A 20,014-nucleotide genomic window follows, 5' to 3' on the forward strand; every position below is an offset into this window, starting at 1 on the left:
AGTATGGAAAAAGTCACCATTCATAGCAAGCTATTTCTACTCACATCAAACACTGTCTCATGGAAACACAGATTTTTATAATTCACTTGTCTTTCCCTCTGATTTCTTTCATCATCAGAATACCCATCAGCTGCAGCACAGTCACAAATGTTACTATTACTCACCCTAATACATAGAGACCATACACAACAATTGCTTGAAGCAGCAGTTCATATTACTAGTGCTGATTAAAGCCAGCTCTGAGTTACAGGAAAACACACAAAAAACCAGGGCTAATTTTGCGATAGTTTTGGAAACAAAACTTCCACCACTCAAGTGATTTTTATGGAGGAAAAAAAGAAACTGAAAGTCAGTTGCTTAGGTTTTTAAAATATTTTTAATGACATTGCTGAAAATCACTAGCTGAACAATTACAGCATTTTCTAGTTTAAATTTAAAGAAAATAAAAATAATGGTATAAATATCAGGCAACAATCTGCAGAAATTGCTTAAGGCAATGGCTATAACTAACACTACAAATTCTCCTTCTGTATCTATAAACCCATACATTCCATAAACATCAGCATCAGCTGAACTTTAGCCCACTGATGTACTCATTCAGTATGGGATACCTCAGATTTTATTCTCAATTAGAAGCTTCTGTTTTCTCACACAAATCCACAACAAGGTTTTACAAGAAATTCAGTTACTGACATAACTTAAGAGAAATTAATGATCAGTGGCAATAACAGCAGGAAACTCATTATGATTCTCCTTGCTTACCTACAACAGGGATTTTCACATCAGCTGATCCTGTCACTCATGCTGTAACTCTTAAGCATAACTACAACCAGTGTTCTTATTTCAGCTTCTCCTCAGACTTCCCTACATTTTTAGACTATATCTCAACCATTTGGTCCTTACATGAACATTAATTTTACAGCTAATTAGAGTGATCATAGAATCATGGAATGGTAGGAGTTGGAAGGGATCATCTAGTCCAACTCCCTCCCACTAAAGCAGATTCACCTAGAGGAGGTTGCAGAGGATTGTGTCCAAGCAAGGTTTTAGTATCTCTAGAGAAGGACACTTCTCAGCCTCTTTGGGCAGCCTTTCCCAGTGCTCTGTATAATTCCTTGGAAAGTAGCAAATGGAGCTATGATGCCAAATCTCCATCTCTTCATGGGATGCCATAAAGAACTAGATTCATTATTGATGCAGAGTAATCTTCACCCTAACATGTAGAAGGGAAAAAAAAAAGGGAAAAAAGGGGGAAAAAAAGAAAAACAAGTCAGACACAGGCACTCTCCTAAAGTCGTCATGGTTTCAGCTGTCAAGAAATGAAAAAGCTTTCTGAAATATATCAAATACATAAAAAAACCCAATTACCTCTAAATTATAAGTCTTTTGAAAAGCATGTAATAGAATACAGATTCTTTGACAAACACTATTATCAGATTATGAAAGCAGACAGTGATTTTATTTATCTATTAATTCTAGTAAAATGTTCTCAAGTGACAAGTTGGTTAAAAGCACACACTCTGTTTCAGGATTCTATGCACACAGCATATATACAGCATATAAAAAGACAACACTTATTGCAAGTTTTTCTTAAGAAAAGTTTCCACTTGTCTGGTAAACCTTTGGGATACATTTTCCAAAAGGATAAGTGTGACTGTACAGTGCTCACTCCATCAGCATCAACTGAGCTCAGCCTTATTTCACCTTACTGTAACAGAGGTCTAGTGTTGCTTTAAATATCAATTAGTACACATGGCATCTTTTTGAAGACACTGGATAGCTTTGGAGATACCCACCTTTGGCTGGGTTCTAGCTGACCATTAGATTTCCATGGCAAGTGGGAAAATGAAGCATTTCCAGGATTATTTCCTTTCTTCAATGTTTGTGAGAAAGAGCCAGCTGCACACATTCACTGCAGGAGAAATGGGTGGAAGGCTGTACCCATACACTGCACAAAGAGAGGTTAAGGCTAAACCATCCTCTGTGATTTTGGGTACTTTGTGAGAATCCTAGTCAGAGGACCAGGTTGTACCACTTCTAGGAGCCACCTCAACATAGGTGGAAATTGTAAGCACTAGGAGTATCAAATGAGCATGAACCACAAAAGTATCTGTTGGTTTTTAGGGGGAACTGCTAAACTTCAAACTTCAAAATAAAGGACTCCCAGAGATCCATCTGAAGCCAGAATACTTGCAACATAGCACGATCTGCCATGTTATGGAAGCCACAGAACTATCTAATTAATGATTGTCGCTGGGAATCCTACAGTTCATAATGAACTATGGCATCCAGAGCAGGTTGGTGTCTGTAATTCTGCAGCATACTTATTCTGGCTTGCAGGACAAACTTGGAAACAGTTTAGGATGATGATGGAGGCTGTACCATGCCTCTTGTCCCATCTGCATGAAGCACAGAAGAGCTGGTAGGACACAGATGTCACTCTTCATGCCACAGAGCTGTTGCCAAACACAATCCTATCATGCCAACTGCTGCCTGAGACAGGAAGCAGCCACTGTGATGAGGAACAGATGAAAATTGTTGCTCATCACAGTGAGAAAGACCAACTCCCAATTTCATCCATAAAAGAAAACCTAACTCCTGAGAAGTTTCTTGTGTGGTATCACAGAAAGTGGAACAAGGAAAGAGAATCAGTGGGCTATTTCTAGTGAGTTTTTGAGATGAGTTTGTCATGTTATCTAGAGCAGAGGGGAAATGCTCTGGTCACACATACCTTAACTCCTCTGTGTGTTTTCTACATCCCTGATTCAAGTATACACATAACCTTTGAAAGATGTTTAATTACAATACATCATTTACATTGGAAGCTAGACTGTGTGAGTCTAGCTCTAACAGAAAAATAACATATCATGCTTCTGGCATGTTCATGTTAAAATCCAACTGCTGGGTTCACAGAATATAACTCTGGACATCTGGCCTAATTTTTTTTTTCCAGACAATCCAGAAAAAGGACAGACAAGCATTCAATACATACAAAAATACCAAAACCTAGGGTCTGGCTTTGTCGCTGTCTTTCAGGACAAAGTGAAGCTCAGAGCTTAAATAGAGGGTGGAGGCAGCCCTCAGATCTTTTTCATGTCAGCTTCAGTGTTACTGAACCTTTCATAACAGTTTTCCATGTCTATGCAACATTCCTAGCAATTGCTAATGAAGTACATGTGTGGAGGGTCTTGAGTAAACCCATGGCTTAAGGATTAATATATGAGTGCTCAGAATGGAATTCTGAAAACAACAGTGCTGTACACTGAAATATGTCACTTTATTATTTTCAACTAATCCTGAACTGGGATAATGTTAAACAGGCTCAAATAATTCAAAAAATAAAAGAAGGCAACACTCAGTCTAGCAAAGTAATTCACTGTAATATTTATTCTATGAAACAAAAAAGAAAACGTATGATTAAAAAACATTCCATGCATTTCGTAAAATACAAAGAAAAACATTGTCACAAACAAAACAGAGAATAAGCAGGCAAAACCCCCACTGAAAATCCAAGGAGTTCCACTCTCCACATTACATCATATAAATGCCACAAGCATACATGGGAGAAAGAGAGGCCTAAGGAAAGTGGCAGGGAATCTGTCAATATCTGGGATGAGTAAATCAGGCTGCAAGACTTTTGCCATCATCTCTCTTGTCACAAAGCCAAACTAATGCAGCCTGTTTTCCTTGCTACATTTCTTGGCATTATCTTTGGCTGGGAAACCAGGATAGCAGAGCAGAATTCATGTTAAGTTGCAGGCTAGAAAGGTATTGGGTCTCAAGGTGTTGGTAAACAGAGGAAGGTAGCGGGGCACAAGGGCTGGGAGGAGATGGCAGTCGTTCCACTGCCAGAAACAGGGTGGAAAGCCATGCTCTGACTATCTCACTGGGAGCATGGGGGTGGGAAATACATCCTGCAATAGAAGTATGGGAGAAGCAGGGAATATATCTAGTACCTCTCTTTACAAGAGTCCCAGTAACATAAAAGACATGCTGCGCTAAAAAAGGGTGCTGAAAGCAACATCTTCTAGGTTACAAATTACATTCTATAAACCTTTTCACTGAAAGCTTTTGATCCAGTTGCTTCTCCACAACCTAGGGTACTCCATTTGGCTTTAGCAAAGCTGTTACAAGATCTTCCTCTTTTATTTTACTGAACCCCTCAAACTCTCACAATGGTTACCAACCACATAACTGACCACAAGGCCAGGCTAATTCTGAGCTCTGACCCAAAAGCAGCTCCCTTCTCTCACTGGGGATGCCCAAAAGCTGCTATAGCTGTATTTGGGGAGGGTGGTGTAGAGGAAGGAAGAACAAGGTTCTGCTTACACAAACACCTATTACCCCAAAATCCCACTCCATACAGGCTTAGGAACACCACAATCAAAGAGTTTCATGTGGGAAAGAGCAAAGAGAAGACTGCAGACTGGGATCCTTCCCCGTGCACCCAGGGATGCATCCGCTTCTCTGACAGCAGCATTCTTCTGCTAGCTACCAAGCTATCTCTGCTGCAGTGTGGAAGGTTCTGCATTGGCCTCCTGTGAATGATGCACCGTGAGGGAAGATTGTTACAGTTACATGTGTGGTCTTCACCTTGTTTCTTAAAATATAAAGCTAAGAATTAATATTTTTTTTTTAACTTACAGTAACATGTAATTTAACCTATAGCATGAGATATTTCCAAATTAGAAGATGGGAGATACAGAATTGCCCATGATAAACCTGAATGCTGTTCCTCTGCACGTATGTGTTAGAAATGTAACTTGATACCACATGATCTTTTCACCTTTCAGTCCACAGAAGAACCTTATTTCATTCTCTGGACAAGCACAAATGAGGCAGAAGGAAGACTCTGCAGGAAGTGCCAAGTCCAGCATTTCTCACTTTTGAGTGGCTGCAGCTAGAACACTGTTTTCCTGATGGAGTTTTAAAAATTGTTATGTTTTGTGTGCTCCATTTACCTTGCATTAGGAAGGCAGAATATGCTCTAAAAGTGCCAGGTCTTCACAATTCTCCACAGGGCTTGGTGAAACACAAAGATTGAGTCTTCTTTTAAAATAGCTGCCCAGCTTCCTACCTCGTGGTAATTTCTGTGTTGACCATGTAAACATTACATAGAGTCTTTGTACCACCCACTAAACTCTTTCCTTCAATTCACTATTTGTGCCCCAAAACACATCCTTATGTTTCTTCCTACACCACAGCCATCCTCCTACGCCACAAAAGATGTAACAAAATAGGAATTAATCATACACTGGATACTCACAGGGACTGCTGCTGTTTGCTTCTGTCTTCACAGCCTTGGCAAGTCTGGTTGAGTTCTGCTGTGCTTTGCCTTGCTCCTCTCCAGTTAGCAGGGCTTTTATTTCAGAGGGGATTTTCCCTTGGTCCATGGCCATGCACCACTGCTTGTACTGAAATATGCAAACACATTAGGCACTAACAAACTGCCAGGATCACATTAGCAGACAAAACAGAACTGTAATATTTACCTTACTGTATATTCATTTAAGGTTTGAATTTACTGGGCTGAAGCCTCTTAGAAAACTGCAGAGTACTAATGAGCAAAGCACGTGTCCATGGTTGCATACCTGGCCTCAACAAATCCTGTTTCAGTCAATAAACCTCTACTCAGTGGCAGCACTAGACAATACTGTAATTATTAAACAACATGGAACACTTTGTGCATTTTCTCACTGCTGGCATGCCAGAATACCGTTCCAGTTCATGGCCTATTAAAAACAAATATTTCACATGACTCTGGGCCTGATTGACTATTAAGAGGTCCTTTCTGATTGTGCAAGCCACAGTAACAGCACATGTGCCTTGCTTCCAGTTCATCTTAAATTCTTCATTGGCAAACTCTGAAGCACACCAGTTGGCTGACTCTCCACCCAGTCCTGACCCTATTCATCTGTGGCCATTAGCCCTGCCTATTCAAACAAAGCTAATGGGAGGTCAAGGAAATATCCAAATCAAATTTCAGTGGCAACTCAATACCAACAAGGAGCTGAGTCTCTATTGCCAGATGAAACATTCTCTTCAATTAATACAATTTATTTGGCTAAGAAAGCAACCTTGTATGTGCTGGAACACAGGACAGCAGTGTGACCATCTGCACAGAGAGAATGCTTCAAGAATCAACCTCCCCACAGAAACAAAGGTTTCCCTTGATATTTTTAGACATCTCTTTCCACCTTCTATCTCATTCTAGCTCTACCAGAGGTTCTTCAAAACAAACATTTCAAAGACAACAGATTCATATGCAATGGGGCACTCTTTGCTTGTTTTTAGTTCAAAACCAGCAGATAACTTGACATGGGGTTCATATTCAACATACAAAGTAGGCAAACAGCTGAATGCATCTGTTACCAATGTTTTGATACCTTATGGCTAGCCAAATCCCTCTCTCAGTCACAGTGATTTGGAGAAAAAAACACCCATGGGGACAGGTCCCAAATAACAAATTTAGGTTAAATGACAGTTTCTTACCATTTCAAGCTCTTCTCTGAGAGCACAGATAGCTCTCTCTCTGCTTGAAACCAACTCTTCCAGGTACTGGTATCTCAGCTTCTTCCTGGCTCTGCACTCTCTTGCACTCTGACGACTTCTTTCGAGTTTGGCCTTCAAATCTATTTTGGCTGGTTTACGGCCTCGCTTGCCTGGTTTCTTTACCTTGCCTCCAACCTGGAAAGGAAGAGTACAGATAAGATTCTATTCTAAAAATGTAATGCTGTAGCCATGTCACTGTGCCAACCACACGTCTCGAGTAGAAAATCTTGCATATAATTTCACTGATTCTGGAGCAACAGAGGAAATAAGGGGGCTGGTGTGTGATGTTTTCAGTGACAGCATCAAAAACAAAAGGAAAGGATATGACTTCATAGTGAAGTCAGTGCTTAAGTGATCCTATTGTAAATGCTGCTAATCTGACCTGAAGGAGCTCCACAGACGGGTTGAGGTTGGTAGGGACTTCTGGGGATGGTCTGGTCCAACTCCCCAACTCAAGCAAGGCCACCTAGAGCTGGCTGCTCAGGACTGTGTCCAGATGGTTTTTGAATGTCTCCAAGAAAGGAGACTCCACAAATCCTCTGGCAGTCCCTGCCAGTGCTCAGTCACCCTCACAGTAAAATAAAAAAAAGCACTTCCTGATATTCAGACAGATTCTCCTGTGTTCCAGTTTGTACCCACTGCCTCTAGTCCTGGCACTGGGTATCACCTAAGAGAGCTTGTGTCCCATCTTCCTTACGCAGTCCCCTTCAGATACTTTCACATACTGATGAGATACCCTGAGCCTTCTCCAGGCTGGACAGTCCCAGGTTTCCCAGCCTTTCTTCATGGGAATGATTCTACAGTTCCTTCATCATCTTAGTGGCCTTTTGCAGGTGGCTCCGTTTCTCTCTTGTACTGGGGTCTGTGAAACCTGACACTACATCAGATATCTAGGAGGATATCTGGGACACAGAGGAGACAGAGATGAGAGTCACCTTGTAATTAAACTGTTTTAATATTACCAACAACCCAAGCCAATTCTAGAAACAGTACATTATGGAGTTTCACATTTTAATTTGGAAGAAAACAAAATTCTTTACACCAATATAACAAAAAGCTTAGTTTTGCTGCAATGAAATGACCACAGTTTCAGTCTACTCTAAAGAGAAATTATTGACTAAGCCATCTGAGCTTTCTCAGATCCAATTTCTTTCAAAGTAATCTTTTGAAGATTTTTACTCAACAGGGAACTCAGTTACAAAGTCCTACGTCTGCTGCCTCTCTTCATAGAATCATAGAATGGTTTGGGTTGGAAAGGACCTTAAAGATCATCTAGTTCCAACCTCCTTGCCATGGGTACGAACACCTCCCACTAGACCAGGTTGCTCAGAGCCCCATCCCACCTGGCCTTGAACACTTCCAAGGAGAGGGCATCCACAACTCCTCTCTGGGCAACCCATTCCAGCTTCTCACTACCCTCACGCAAATAATTTCTTCCTAATATCTAACCTAAATCTACCCTCTTCCAGCCTGAAACGATTACTCCCCATCCTATCACTATACACCCTTGTAGAATGTCCCTCTCCAGAGTTCCTGTGGACACTCTTCAGGTATGGAAGGCTGCCATAAGGTCTCCTCAAAGCCTTCTCTTTTCCACGCTGAATAACCCCAGCTCTCTCAGCCTGTCTTCACAGGAGAGCTACTTCAACCCTCTGATTATCTGTGACCCTCATAAGTACTCACTCCAACAGCTCCATGTCCTTCTTGTGCTGGAGGCTCCAGAACTGGACAAAGTATTTCCTCACAAAAGCAGAATAGAGGGAGAGAATCACCTCCCTCAACCTGCTGGCCGTGCTTCTTTTGTTGCAGCCCAGGATACAGCTGGCTCTCTGGGCTGTAAGTGCACATTGCTGGCTCACACAGAGCTTCTCATCAACCAACACATCCAGGTCATTCTTTCTCCTCAGAGCTGTTCTCAATCCATTTTCTACCCAACCTGTAATTGTGCTTGGGATTGCCCTGACCCATTTGCACAGCCTTGCACTTGTGCAGCTTTATGCAGTTTGCACAGACCTACCTCTCAAGCCTTTCTAGGTCCCTCTGGATGGCCTCTCTTGCCTCCAGCATGTTGACCCTAAACATTCTGGCCTTCAAAATACCCTAAGGCAACCCTGACAACTGTCTCCTCACACCTCCCCATGCAACCTACCCAACATTCAATTGTCCCACTGCTTAATTTATATCTTCCTTGCAGAAACTGAACCCCTTAATTTCTTGTCCTTTGGAGTGCAGATTTTGCAGTCATTTACCCTCTTCTTTGTGACTCCTTTTTACAGGTCTGAAGGTTCTCTTGCTAAAAATTTAAAAAAAAAAATAGGAATAGTTTCCTCCATGTTTATTTTATGCTTCCCCACCCAAATAACTTACTCTTAACATGTGGGCATGGCACATAAAAGTCTTAAATATGGTCTGAAACTCAGCACACTGGCCATCAGGTGGTATCACCCTGTAAGCATTACATCAGCATTAGACACACCCCACCTCCCATCTGAAGTGAAGATTTCTCTTTATTTGCATTCTGACCACACTGTTTGAATGGAGGGGGTGTGGAGAAACACACCTAACACACACACACCTATGTACAAGAATTTCACTCCTGGCTTAGTGCTTTACCATACTGCATATAAAGTAATTTTTTTGAGAGTCAGTGTTGAAAATATCAGAATTTTTATGATAAAAAGGGCAGGTTTTACTGTGTGATGCTACAAAGTAAGTAAGCTTTGACATTCAAAGAAGTCACTTGTTCAACAAACTTAACAGGCTGCAATAAAAACAAGAACACAGTGAATCAATGTGCTTAGATTGAAGGGAAAAAAGGATTATACAATTGAGCCTATTCTTTCTTTGCAAAGTGAGTCAACAATCACATGCCAACATAATCCCACCCTCTTTATATTGCCTCTCCTAATTTATTCAGAAGTAGCTGCCTACCATAAGCAAATGAAGGGACAGAAAGCACTTAATGGATATCCAGCAATGATGAAACAAAAATAACACAATTCAGAAAAGCAAAGGAAAAAAAGATAAATCTCTTTTACATTTGAACTGCTGAATACAGTTTGAATAATTCAGTCAGTCCACCAAGGCGCTCTCTTTAAGACCTTGTAGTTCAGATACTATATTCTCTGAAATACTATAAACCTAACCAGCCACAGCCAAGGGGGAAATAAGGTCCAAAGAAAGGAAAGTGACTGTCCCCTTCTGGGCATGACACAACCGGCTCTGTCCTCTCATGGAACCACACTCGATTTTACACATGGTGTGATTTATACTCCTAATTCAGAAGGAGATAGAAATGCACAGTCTTCCCAGGAAAGGCAGTAGGCAGACATAATTTGCTATCTATTATTACCTGCACTTGAAGGATTTCTGGGTATTACATTAGACACTACAGCCAAGGTACTTTAGTTCTCAAAGACTTGGAGCACCCGTGGCTTTTCTGTGTCAGCGCAAGGTAGTTCAAAGTAAATCTTTGAATTCAAGAGCTAGATAAGGTCTTGTAGAGACATACACTCCAGCTCTCTTAAAGAAAGAACAACCTTTGCCAATCTTTGAGCTATGACCCTCTAGAAGAGTAAGTTGGCACTTGAGGTTGGAGTCCCAGCACGTCACAAATTGATGTATGAACAAAACAGTAACTGGGGTCTTCATCCTGTGCACATCACGGCCGTGTCCTTCCACCAGGAACACCAGGAAAGTTGCCACCACACTGTTTCTCACAAGGAGCTAGTTAGAACTGCTTGAAAATACCACCCAGCCTTTCCACAGCCAGCATCTTGGGTAGCAACAAGCTTTGAAAAGCACTTGCAAGCAGCACAGCTTCACAGCAGTTAAATCCATCCAGTGCCACAATCTCGTAAAATGATTTCTTTTTTAAGGACCTGTTATTTTAAAGCATCTTGTGCATGTTTATACATAGCTGACCTTTTTCTTCAAGGGAGGGGACACATCAACACAGAAAACATTTAAAAGGGGCAAGGGAGAGCGGAACATTATGCCAATAAGGTATCAAGTGAGCTCACATAAGCTCTTGAGTTTAAAGGCACATTTCTATGGACTGACCTAGAGATGTGGACATAAAACAGTTAAAGGCACTTCACAGTCTGCAAGGAAATCAGACACTGGTGTAGACTGCTCTGCACACTGCACAGGCATTCTGGATCCACCATTATCAATGAACTGCTTTCCTTTCAGTCACTCCAGAGAGCTTTCTACAGATAGGTGTACTAATAGCTCTCCCTCTCTCTCTCTCTTTCCCCCAAGATCTTTCACCACTGCAGCAGCCCTACACACAAGCTCTTATGGAATGAAAAAGGCTTTTAACTCTTGGGTCATTGCTTGCTAGTGCTCCAATCACTAGGACTACGGAAAAAAAAAGGCTATGAAAAGCCTCTTTCCCTTTTACTCTGGTTTTAAGCAGCAGTACCTTAATAATCTGCCTTCACACCATCCTACAAGACTTCTGCTGTCTTTGTGGCTCTTGAACTACACTGCATCTATAACAAGCCATCACCTTGCACTACACTAGTTTAACGAATGTTTTAATCAAATTCTGCATCCTTAGCAGCTTTTCCTCAACAATATTTAGAACCTCCTGCTGTAGCCTTGAGCAGCCCAGCTGGGAAAAAAAAAAAAAAGCCCCTGATAAATCATTTGCTACTATCCCACATTACCATATCTCCCTGACTTCTAGTCATGTTTGCCTACTCAGTTGCTATGCTGATGTGACAGAAAGAAGACAAAGCACAAGTGCTAGTTGATGTTGAACATGGCAACTGACCAAGAAAAAACAAGCAAGCAAACATTTTTTATTGCCTTTGTATTCCTCTGGAGTTCATAAAGGGATGGTTTCTGTTAGTATTCAGTAGTAGGAATCTGGGGTTTCTTAGGAAGTCGTATGCAATCAAGAGCCTAAACAACATTAATCATAAAATTTGTCATAGAAATATTAATGTGACATACATTTATCAGAAATACGACCAAGCTCCTATTTCAGTTCACTCAGAAAATACAAAAACTTATCTCCCTCCCTTTTTAATACAGCATCTAGATGATAACAACATTCTTGCCTGGCATCAGTATTCATGTACCAAATTATCTGACCTGGAACTGGAAATAGCTTCCATAGTGACAAATAGCTATATGTCACTAGCCCTGACATACAAAAAGTCCTCAGATATCTGGATTTTTTATTTCCACCACCATCCCTTCCCCCAAAAATGGATTCAGCACATCTCTACAGAAGCACTGCCAGACTGCATGATGAAGAGGTTCTCCTTTAAAAAGGTATTTATACATAATATGGCTACCAGCATTCATATCCCTGAAGAACTGATCCACTCAGAGAACTAAGATTAAGCTGGCCTCACTGTGACAGCTGCAGCTTTGGGACAGTTTGGCAAATTAAAACAATGCTAACTGAAGCACTGTTTAGCATTGCTGATCACATTGACCAGTTCAGATTCTTCCAGGAACTCTCACTCAGTTCCTTCACAGATTAAAAAACAGCTCTTAACTGCCAGTGTTCGAGATCTAGTTCAGGAAATCATATTAAGCAGACTCTTGTTTGTGTTCATGACTGAAGGTACAGGACTGCAGAATCTAACTTAGCATGGAGCTGATGATCATCTACTGAATTTGTATAAAATTACAAAAATTATTAGCAGGAAATAAAACAAACTTAAGCATGCAACCATTAAATTAGAGAGGAGAGGAATCTATTCACACTTGCACACATTTTGTCTGAACAGTAACCAAATTAAGTTAGCTGCATCTAATAAAGATGAAGTTACCTGATCTGTTAAGTAATGGAGTATCATTCACAGTAGCAGCATAAAACCCAGATAGAAAGTTTGCTGGTTATCCCTGCATCGCATGATGTTTTATAGTTTCAACACAGATTATTTAGTTATCTTTCACTGGCAGACAAAATGCATCTAATAATCATCAAAACCTGTGAGGTACTATGTAGTGAGCAAGCACTTTCTAAGTCTATAGCAGATATGTCAATAGAAATTAACCCTCAAAGTCTAATCATTCTGGGTGTATAAATAATGTAATCTTTAGCACAGGTGTGTGAAGAAGACTCTTTGTTGAAATACCTGTTTTTTAAAAAGCATAAGGTAGGAATAAGTATCAGGTTTGCATAAACTGTTACGCATAAGTCAAGATGGATAAGCATTAGGGTTCAGGGTATGAATCACTATCTAGACTCTGCAGCAATCACCTGGGTTCCACCTTATGCCTCAATACTTGAGAGTCCTCCTCTTTCTCCCAGGAAGAGCTTACAGCCTCATACATGGAAGAATGTCCACCATATATGCTCTCTCAGAACTGCTAACAGAACCCAGGCACTTCTTTATAAACCTCTCTTTGTTAGAGATTGAAACAGCCAAGAGGGATGGTCAACTAACACTACTGCAATATATTCTCCAAGCAACATAGCAAACATGAAATAAAACTGTTACAGCTGTCCTACAGGATTTAAGCTCATCCATTTCACTTACTCACTGCAAATGTGAGAAAGCAAACACATCATCTGAGAGATGCTGAGCAGCAACTTGTTAAAACATTTGATGATGCAAAATTGCCCATCTCAAATTATAACCATGGTTATTTAGGTTTTATATTTCCAAGCAAGCAGCACTGGGAACACTTCACGTCCAGACACGATCCTGGATGGAAGACTTCCCCGGCACTTTGCAAACCTGCATACTCTGAATAAGCCCTTAAGGCTGAAAACATAATAACCCACCTCCTTAACAACTGAGGTCATTATGAAAACAGATCCTGTGCTTGGCTGTCCATACTGGCTCTTAGTCCCTGCTGTGGTGCTCCTGCTGTGGTGTTCAAAGCATTCCTCAGAGCTGATTCCAGGATCACCTGGGAGATCACCCCTCTCCTTGTCATCCCAGTCACCCACAACACCAAAGGTCACATGCAAAGCCATGCCAGAGGACATCTCAGGAATGAAAGACCCATCAAGTCATTCTTTTTGAGCTCAAGATTTCACATCTGACTTGATCCCACATTCCCTCCGAGTGATGTCTGCATCCCCCCTAATTATGACTTACAGCAAAATCCCCCTTGGGATCACACACAACCAGGTATTTGATGTTCCAAAGCCAGGCAATGGGAAAAGCAGCACAACTTCTCATGAACAACCTCTTCCTGCAAGCATTACCCTGCCCTGACACCAAATGATCCCCCAAAATAGAAAGGCTGCACGAACGCCAAAGCAAGACATGGACAGATGCCCCATCCATGAAGACAAAAGCCCCATATCTGAGCCCATAAAAGCCCCAGTTTATCTGAGGGTTTGCTTTCTCAAACTCAGTTAACACCTGATGACACTCTGACCATACCTTTGATTTGAAAGCTTTTCTTTCACTTCAAACATTGCAAGGTCGTAGTAGCTTAGAAATCATCAGACCTCAAGACCAATGTCCTTGCCAAGTCCTGGGATCAGCCTGATTTGAGCTGGAGACCCAGCTTTCAACAGCCACAGCTTCTTTTACAGGTATAAAGGAATTTGTTTCTTTAGTCAGAAGACACATTTACAAGCAAAAGAAAGCCAACAGCCATGAAACAGTCTGTTCGGTTACGAAACTAACCTGGAATTAGAACAAGTGCAAGAGATTGAGGTCTGCTTGTCTAAAATCCTCAAGAGTGGACAGTTTTATTGCCATCAGAACTGGATTATGACAGGTCTTCCCAAGCCTGACTATTTAACATTTCTGTATATGTCCAACACATACAATCAGGTGCCTTGAACTAGCAAGGCATATTAAAAAGCATTTTAATGGGTGTGCTTTACTAAATTTTCATTCCTGTTAAAAAAATTAAGCAGTTACCACTTTCTGCTGCTGAGATTAAGAATGAAACATTATACACTTTTATTTAAATAAATCCCATTTAAAATTAAAATGCAGTATTTGCCCCCAGAATGCACTTTTCCTTAAAACTCAATCTACTCATTTATGTTTCGGCTCAGTTAAGTATATTTTTTTCAGAAAAAACACATTTAATCTAAACATTTTGAAAACTAAAGCTATCTTTTCCTTAGAGAGTAAGAATATTTGTAATTAAAAAAAGCTGCTGGTTTGGTTTCTGTTTGTTTGTTTTCAATTTCACTGGCATAACAGTGATCTAATGGTAAGATTTTTTTTGTTTCTCATTTTACCCATAAACCAAGAAGTTACTCACATAAGAATTTCTAGAGTCTACCCAACAAAAACTTCTATAATGAATACAAAAGATTGCAGTTATATATGTGGAAATGTCTTTCAACAGTTACGAAGAGTTATTGATCAACTAACACAAATGTGAAAAATATTTTTCATCCTAGTAGAAATCCCCTGCTTCCCATTTTATATACTAAATACAAAATTATATTTTGTATTGTAGTCTTGTAAACTAGCCAAGTCATTTCACCTGTAAAGGCTGAAATCACAGTGACAACATTTCTCCTTAATACTCCAGAAGCAGGTGTTATTTTAATAGAGATCAGCTGCCAAGGAACAGCTACATCACCAAACTCTTTCCCTTACAAAACCAACAGCTCAAACCACAGCAAGGAGAAGTGAGACCAGTCTGAGTTTTGGAGCAGCTCTTCAGGAGAAAGAGGAGGTCAGATTTTGAGTTTGGTTGGGGTGTTTTTGTGTGAATAATAATCTTTAACATTGGAGCACAGAAGTTTTCTAGATCTGATGCATCTGAAGGAAAAAGCTGAACTTGATGGATGCAGCTACAGAACGGTTACTTCACTACTAGTGTAATTTATCTCAGTTTTTACAGGAAAATTCCTTTCAGTCACACTCATTCAATTCAGAGATAATGCCCTGTGATCAGACAGGGCAGTCCTCTCAGTAAGAAGGAAAATGTGACTCAGAGGAATTTTAGATCTCATGGACACGCTGCCTCAAGCTGCAAGACCACACTGTCTATAAAGTAAATGGGAGTACAAGTAGTGCTTGCCTCATCCTGACACAGCAGCACGCAAGGGCAAAAGCCTTTCCAAGGTAAATGGGATTTCTAGAATGGAGCTACCAAACCCTTAGGACAACCTGAAGCTTTGTGAACTTGTTCTGAAAAGAACTGCAGCCCTTCAGAACAACTGCAGCAAAGCAGCAGGTGCTTAGTTACCCATATCAGCTATTTTCAGCAGAAGATACGAGGATCTAATGATGCACAAGATTATTATCTCATGAAAAACTTGCTAACATAATAAAGATTTTCCCAGGGTACAACCACACTGGGCAGTTCTGGGCAGGATTCTTTTCAATGCCACTGTCCTTGCAAATATCTCAAAGGTAAGTTTTAAATAAAAGCATCGTACTAAGAAACTGTACTTTAGACTGAAGACAGGCAGAGTAAATATTCAACTTTTTTTTTTTCCCCTCTACTCAACCTTTTTAAAAAAAAAGAGCAAATACTTGTATAACTGACTGGATGAAAAGATTTAATTTATTTTGTAAACACATCCAAAAATGTTTCATAAAAAAGCAGATCATCAGGATTTCTGATAGAGAAGAAATTAAGTGTTCTTAATATTAAAAGAAACAAAAAATCAGCTAGTATTCACGAGCTATATATGCCCCCCAAATTAAATTTTCTGGATGTTCTAGACTACTGCCCTGATAACAAATTTTCATGCAGTTCTCACAGTTATATGCACTGTATTGACTTCATTGATGCACATTACCCTCCATTCTCCTTTGATGCTTTCCAACAAGGCCTCAATACAACCAAATAACTCGTGTTAGTGTGGAAAATTCCATGGATCCTTTATACTGACAAATTACTGTTCAAGTTCTAAGTTTCTTAGATATATTATTCACAAAATTACATCAAGTTGTGGGTTTTTTCACTTGGAATTGAAGTGGATCAGTGCAGTCAGTATCCTTTTCAGTAAAATTCAAGTGGAAGGAAGAAAAAAAAAAGTGTAAGCAGGTATGATACCAGGTTTGATTACCACATCACCAGTTTTAGTACTCGAGCCAAGGTCAGAATTCATTGAGTTAGAAGATGACTGAATTGCAGCCTACTTCAGGTGTGGTTTCACCTAGGTGCCTCCTAGGGATATGAGCTATCTCCAGCACAACCCCTATGAAAACACCATCACCACCACTCCAGTGAGCTCATACACTCAAACTCAACTGGGACCAAAACACCTGCACTGAGCAGATACAGGAGTTATATTCCCAGTCCTCACACCTGTCCTGGCAGGGCCTGTTTCGGGCACCTTGCTGCAAGCAAATGGAGGAAGTGTTCCTCGTGCATGTTTCACGATGCTTAAAAGAAGATCTGTACCTTCAGGATGCTCCTAAGATGACGGTCAAAGCACCAGCACCAGTTACAAGGTTGCAACTCAAGCTCATGCCCTTAGACCCTTACCATTTGTCCACAGTCGGTATCTATCTAAGCAATGTGGGGTTCTATAGAAACATGATCCACAGCACCATCCATGCTTCAGCCCATGCCTAGGGCTTCAAGAAAAAAAAAGCCAGGGGCAACACCCAAGCCCTGTGCTCCCTGGCCCGCAGAGAAAGAGGGGTCCAAGCAGGGGACCCCTGCTCCTTCCTGCCGGCAGCGACCAGAGGCCTTCAGGGGAAGGTTTCAAGATGACTCCAAAAGCCTTTGGCAGCAGCATCCATATCACTCGCAGTTCCCATAAATTCACCATGATGTGAAGTTTGGGGCCTTTACTTCGCACTTGGAGCTTGCACCCGCCAGGATGAGGCGCGGGATGGATTCCCAGGCTCCCTCCAGCAAAGCCACCGCCAAGCCCACTCGCCTCACCGGCTGCTCTCGCCTCCATCCCCGCCCCAGCCCCCCAGGACAGGCCCCACAGCCCCTTACCTTACTGTCATCCATGTGTGCCGCCAAACCCAGCCCCCACCGCCGCAGCCTCTCTAGGGGCAGCGCACCGGAGCCACCCGCCCCGCTCCGGCGGCCACCGGAGGTCACAGCCCCCCAGCGCGGCCCAGTGCCGCCGCCATCACCCGCCGCCCTGTTTGTTTACAGCAGCCTCCCCCGCCCTGCGTTGGGCGGGCGGGGAAGAGGCGGCTGAGCGGTGCGCGCTGGGAACCGTAGTCTTGTTGGGCCCCTCCGCTGGCCCGCTGCAGGGGGAGGGACTACAACTCCCAGCAGGCCTCGCTGAGGAGAGGCGCGGAGCTGCGCGGCGATTGGTCCCCGCCCCGCTGGGCGGGAGAACTACGTTTCCCAGAAGGCTCCCGCCGCCTGCCCCCTCCCCGTTCACCCCCCGAGGAGGAGCGAGCGGCCGCCTCAGCACCCCTGGGGGTCAGGCAGCTGCTGCTCCCCTCCTGTTTCTCGTCCTCCGTGAGGGCGGCTGTCGCTTCCGACCCTCGCACAAGCTCTCTCGAACCCTAATATCTCGAACCCAATCGTTCCTGTCACGGATGTGGCCACCACTAGTGCCTCCTTTCTCCGCCATGTCCGAGCTAGCCGGCATGCCTGCCTGCAGCCTTTGGGGATAATGAGTTATTAGGATTCCAGCTGAGCAACCGTGTAATAGCTTAAGCATAAAAATAAAATAAAATTTAAAAAAATTAACTTTTCTGTTATTTTTTTGCCCTGCTTTGCCTTTCTCTGAAGACAGAACGGAGTCATCCTGGTCACCTGGATGCTGCGTGGAGCATAGGAACTGAGGGACCCCACGTCTGAAGAAGCAGTCCCTGCAGTCATTTCAGAATACCAGGTTTCCCCCCATTTTCACATCAGCACATACCAGAAGACATCCATGTTGAATGCTTTTGAAGCAAAGCCAAGCCCGGTGTTGTCGTACCCATCCCCAAGGTCCCTGGAAATTAGGCCCCTGCTTGCTGAAAAAGACCCATGGTACCCCAGCCAACAACTCTGTAAACATGGTCCGTGTTTCAAGTTCACAGTGAAACCTGAAGCTAGGCATGTTTCATGTTGCTGCATGTTTCTTTTTATTCATGCAACTATTCACGAGAGTTTCCCATGACTTAATCTCTCTTACATGCAATTGTTAGGGCTGTGGGCTTTGTCATGGGATTTTCCCCCTGAATCACAGACCTTCCTCTTGGAGGGATATGCTTTCTGGATGTCAGAGACAAAGCACTTTTATAAGCTTTTCTCTTTTTTTTTTCTTTGTTCTTTTTTTTTTCTATAAGCTTATATGCTTTTCAGTTGTCAAAGACAAGGCAGTTTGCACGCTGCTTCCTATTTGTCTTCCCAAAACTGATGTATCGGTTCTTGCAACTCTGTACTGAAATAAGAAAAGGAAAAAGAAAAGAAGAGAAAATATAAGAAAAGGAAAAGAAAAGGGAAAGGGGAAGGGGAAAGGAAGGGGAAAGGAAAGGGAAAGAGAAAGGGAAAGCGAAGGGAAGAGAAGAAAAAGGGAAGAAAAAGGAAGCGAAGGGAAGAGAAGAAAAAGGAAAGGGAAGGGAAGGGAAGGGAAGGGAAGGGAAGGGAAGGGAAGGGAAGGGAAGGGAAGGGAAGGGAAGGGAAGGGAAGGGAAGGGAAGGGAAGGGAAGGGAAGGGAAGAGAAGGGAAGGGAAGGGAAGGGAAGGGAAGGAAAGGAAAGGAAAGGAAAGGAAAGGAAAGGAAAGGAAAGGAAAGGAAAGGAAAGGAAAGGAAAGGAAAGGAAAGGAAAGGAAAGGAAAGGAAAGGAAAGGAAAGGAAAGGAAAGGAAAGGAAAGGAAAGGAAAGGAAAGGAAAGGAACGCAGGGATGCTCGATGTGTTGAGCAAGAGGTATCAGCTCCTAAAGTGGAAGGAATAGCTCTCTGTGAGCTTGCCCATGTTGTCTCTTGTGATCCCCTCCCCCATCTGCACCTTCAAATTCTTGAAGAAAGTGGTGAGGCGCCTCGTACCACCTTTGGCACTATCCTGGGGCCATAAAGCTGGCTCTAAAAGCCAGTTGGGGGTTTCCCTGGTGAAGGGAAATATTGAGTGGCAAAGAGCCAACATAGCTCACTTAGGCAACCCTCTGTTGCAACATGAGTGGAGGAAGGAGATTAGACAGAGCCCTGATACTGCTTCAGAAAGGCCAGAATCCTTTTAACCAGCAAATTAAAGTTACAGCTGCATCTTTTCCTGTACTAGATTACCCCCCCACTACCCATTCTGCTTTATATCACTTTAGAAGCAGAGCTCTCAGCTTCTGACCAGGCTAAGCATGAGTTCTCTGCCTGAACTCTTAAAAGCTTCCCCATTTCAGCATGCAACAACTCAAAATACACTCTTCAGTCTTCTTTTCTACTACTGCTACACTGTCCTCCTGGATGAATAAGAACATGCAAATTGAATGGGAGTCTGTCAGAAAGAACAGTTGTGAATAGAACTGATTATAAATATGCATATTTATAGCACACAAGCTCACGGGGTTTTAAACTGATTTTAACAGCTAGAAGAAAGTACTTTACAGAGCAAACAGTGAACTCTCAGTTTTGTTTTTTAGACTCTCTTGATGCTGAG

General features: G+C 42.1%; 1 protein-coding gene across 4 annotated transcripts; it reads right to left on the bottom strand.

Annotated features, from left to right (window-relative positions):
* Positions 1–365: 365 nt before the first annotated feature.
* CREBL2 (cAMP responsive element binding protein like 2) lies at positions 366–17,587 on the bottom strand. Of its 4 annotated transcripts, XR_003988555.1 has the most exons (5): positions 17,413–17,578; positions 6,493–6,687; positions 5,267–5,414; positions 1,797–1,912; positions 366–1,213 (listed from the first exon to the last, which is right to left on the bottom strand). XR_003988555.1 is itself a non-coding variant. In XM_030464981.1 (4 exons), the coding sequence occupies exons 1-4, from the start codon at positions 17,425–17,427 to the stop codon at positions 1,209–1,211; spliced, it is 363 nt and encodes a 120-aa protein (XP_030320841.1). In that variant the 5' UTR covers positions 17,428–17,581; the 3' UTR covers positions 366–1,208. The 4 variants fall into 4 exon arrangements, 3 of the variants coding, with proteins under 3 accessions (XP_030320841.1, XP_030320862.1, XP_030320852.1); XM_030464981.1 differs by lacking the exon at positions 1,797–1,912 and having other exon boundaries at positions 17,413–17,581; XM_030465002.1 differs by lacking the exons at positions 366–1,213; positions 1,797–1,912 and adding an exon at positions 3,360–4,538 and having other exon boundaries at positions 17,413–17,587.
* Positions 17,588–20,014: the final 2,427 nt, after the last annotated feature.

The sequence above is a fragment of the Calypte anna genome, chromosome 1 (genome assembly GCF_003957555.1).
Source record: "Calypte anna isolate BGI_N300 chromosome 1, bCalAnn1_v1.p, whole genome shotgun sequence".
In the NCBI taxonomy this organism is placed as follows: Eukaryota; Metazoa; Chordata; class Aves; order Apodiformes; family Trochilidae; genus Calypte; species Calypte anna.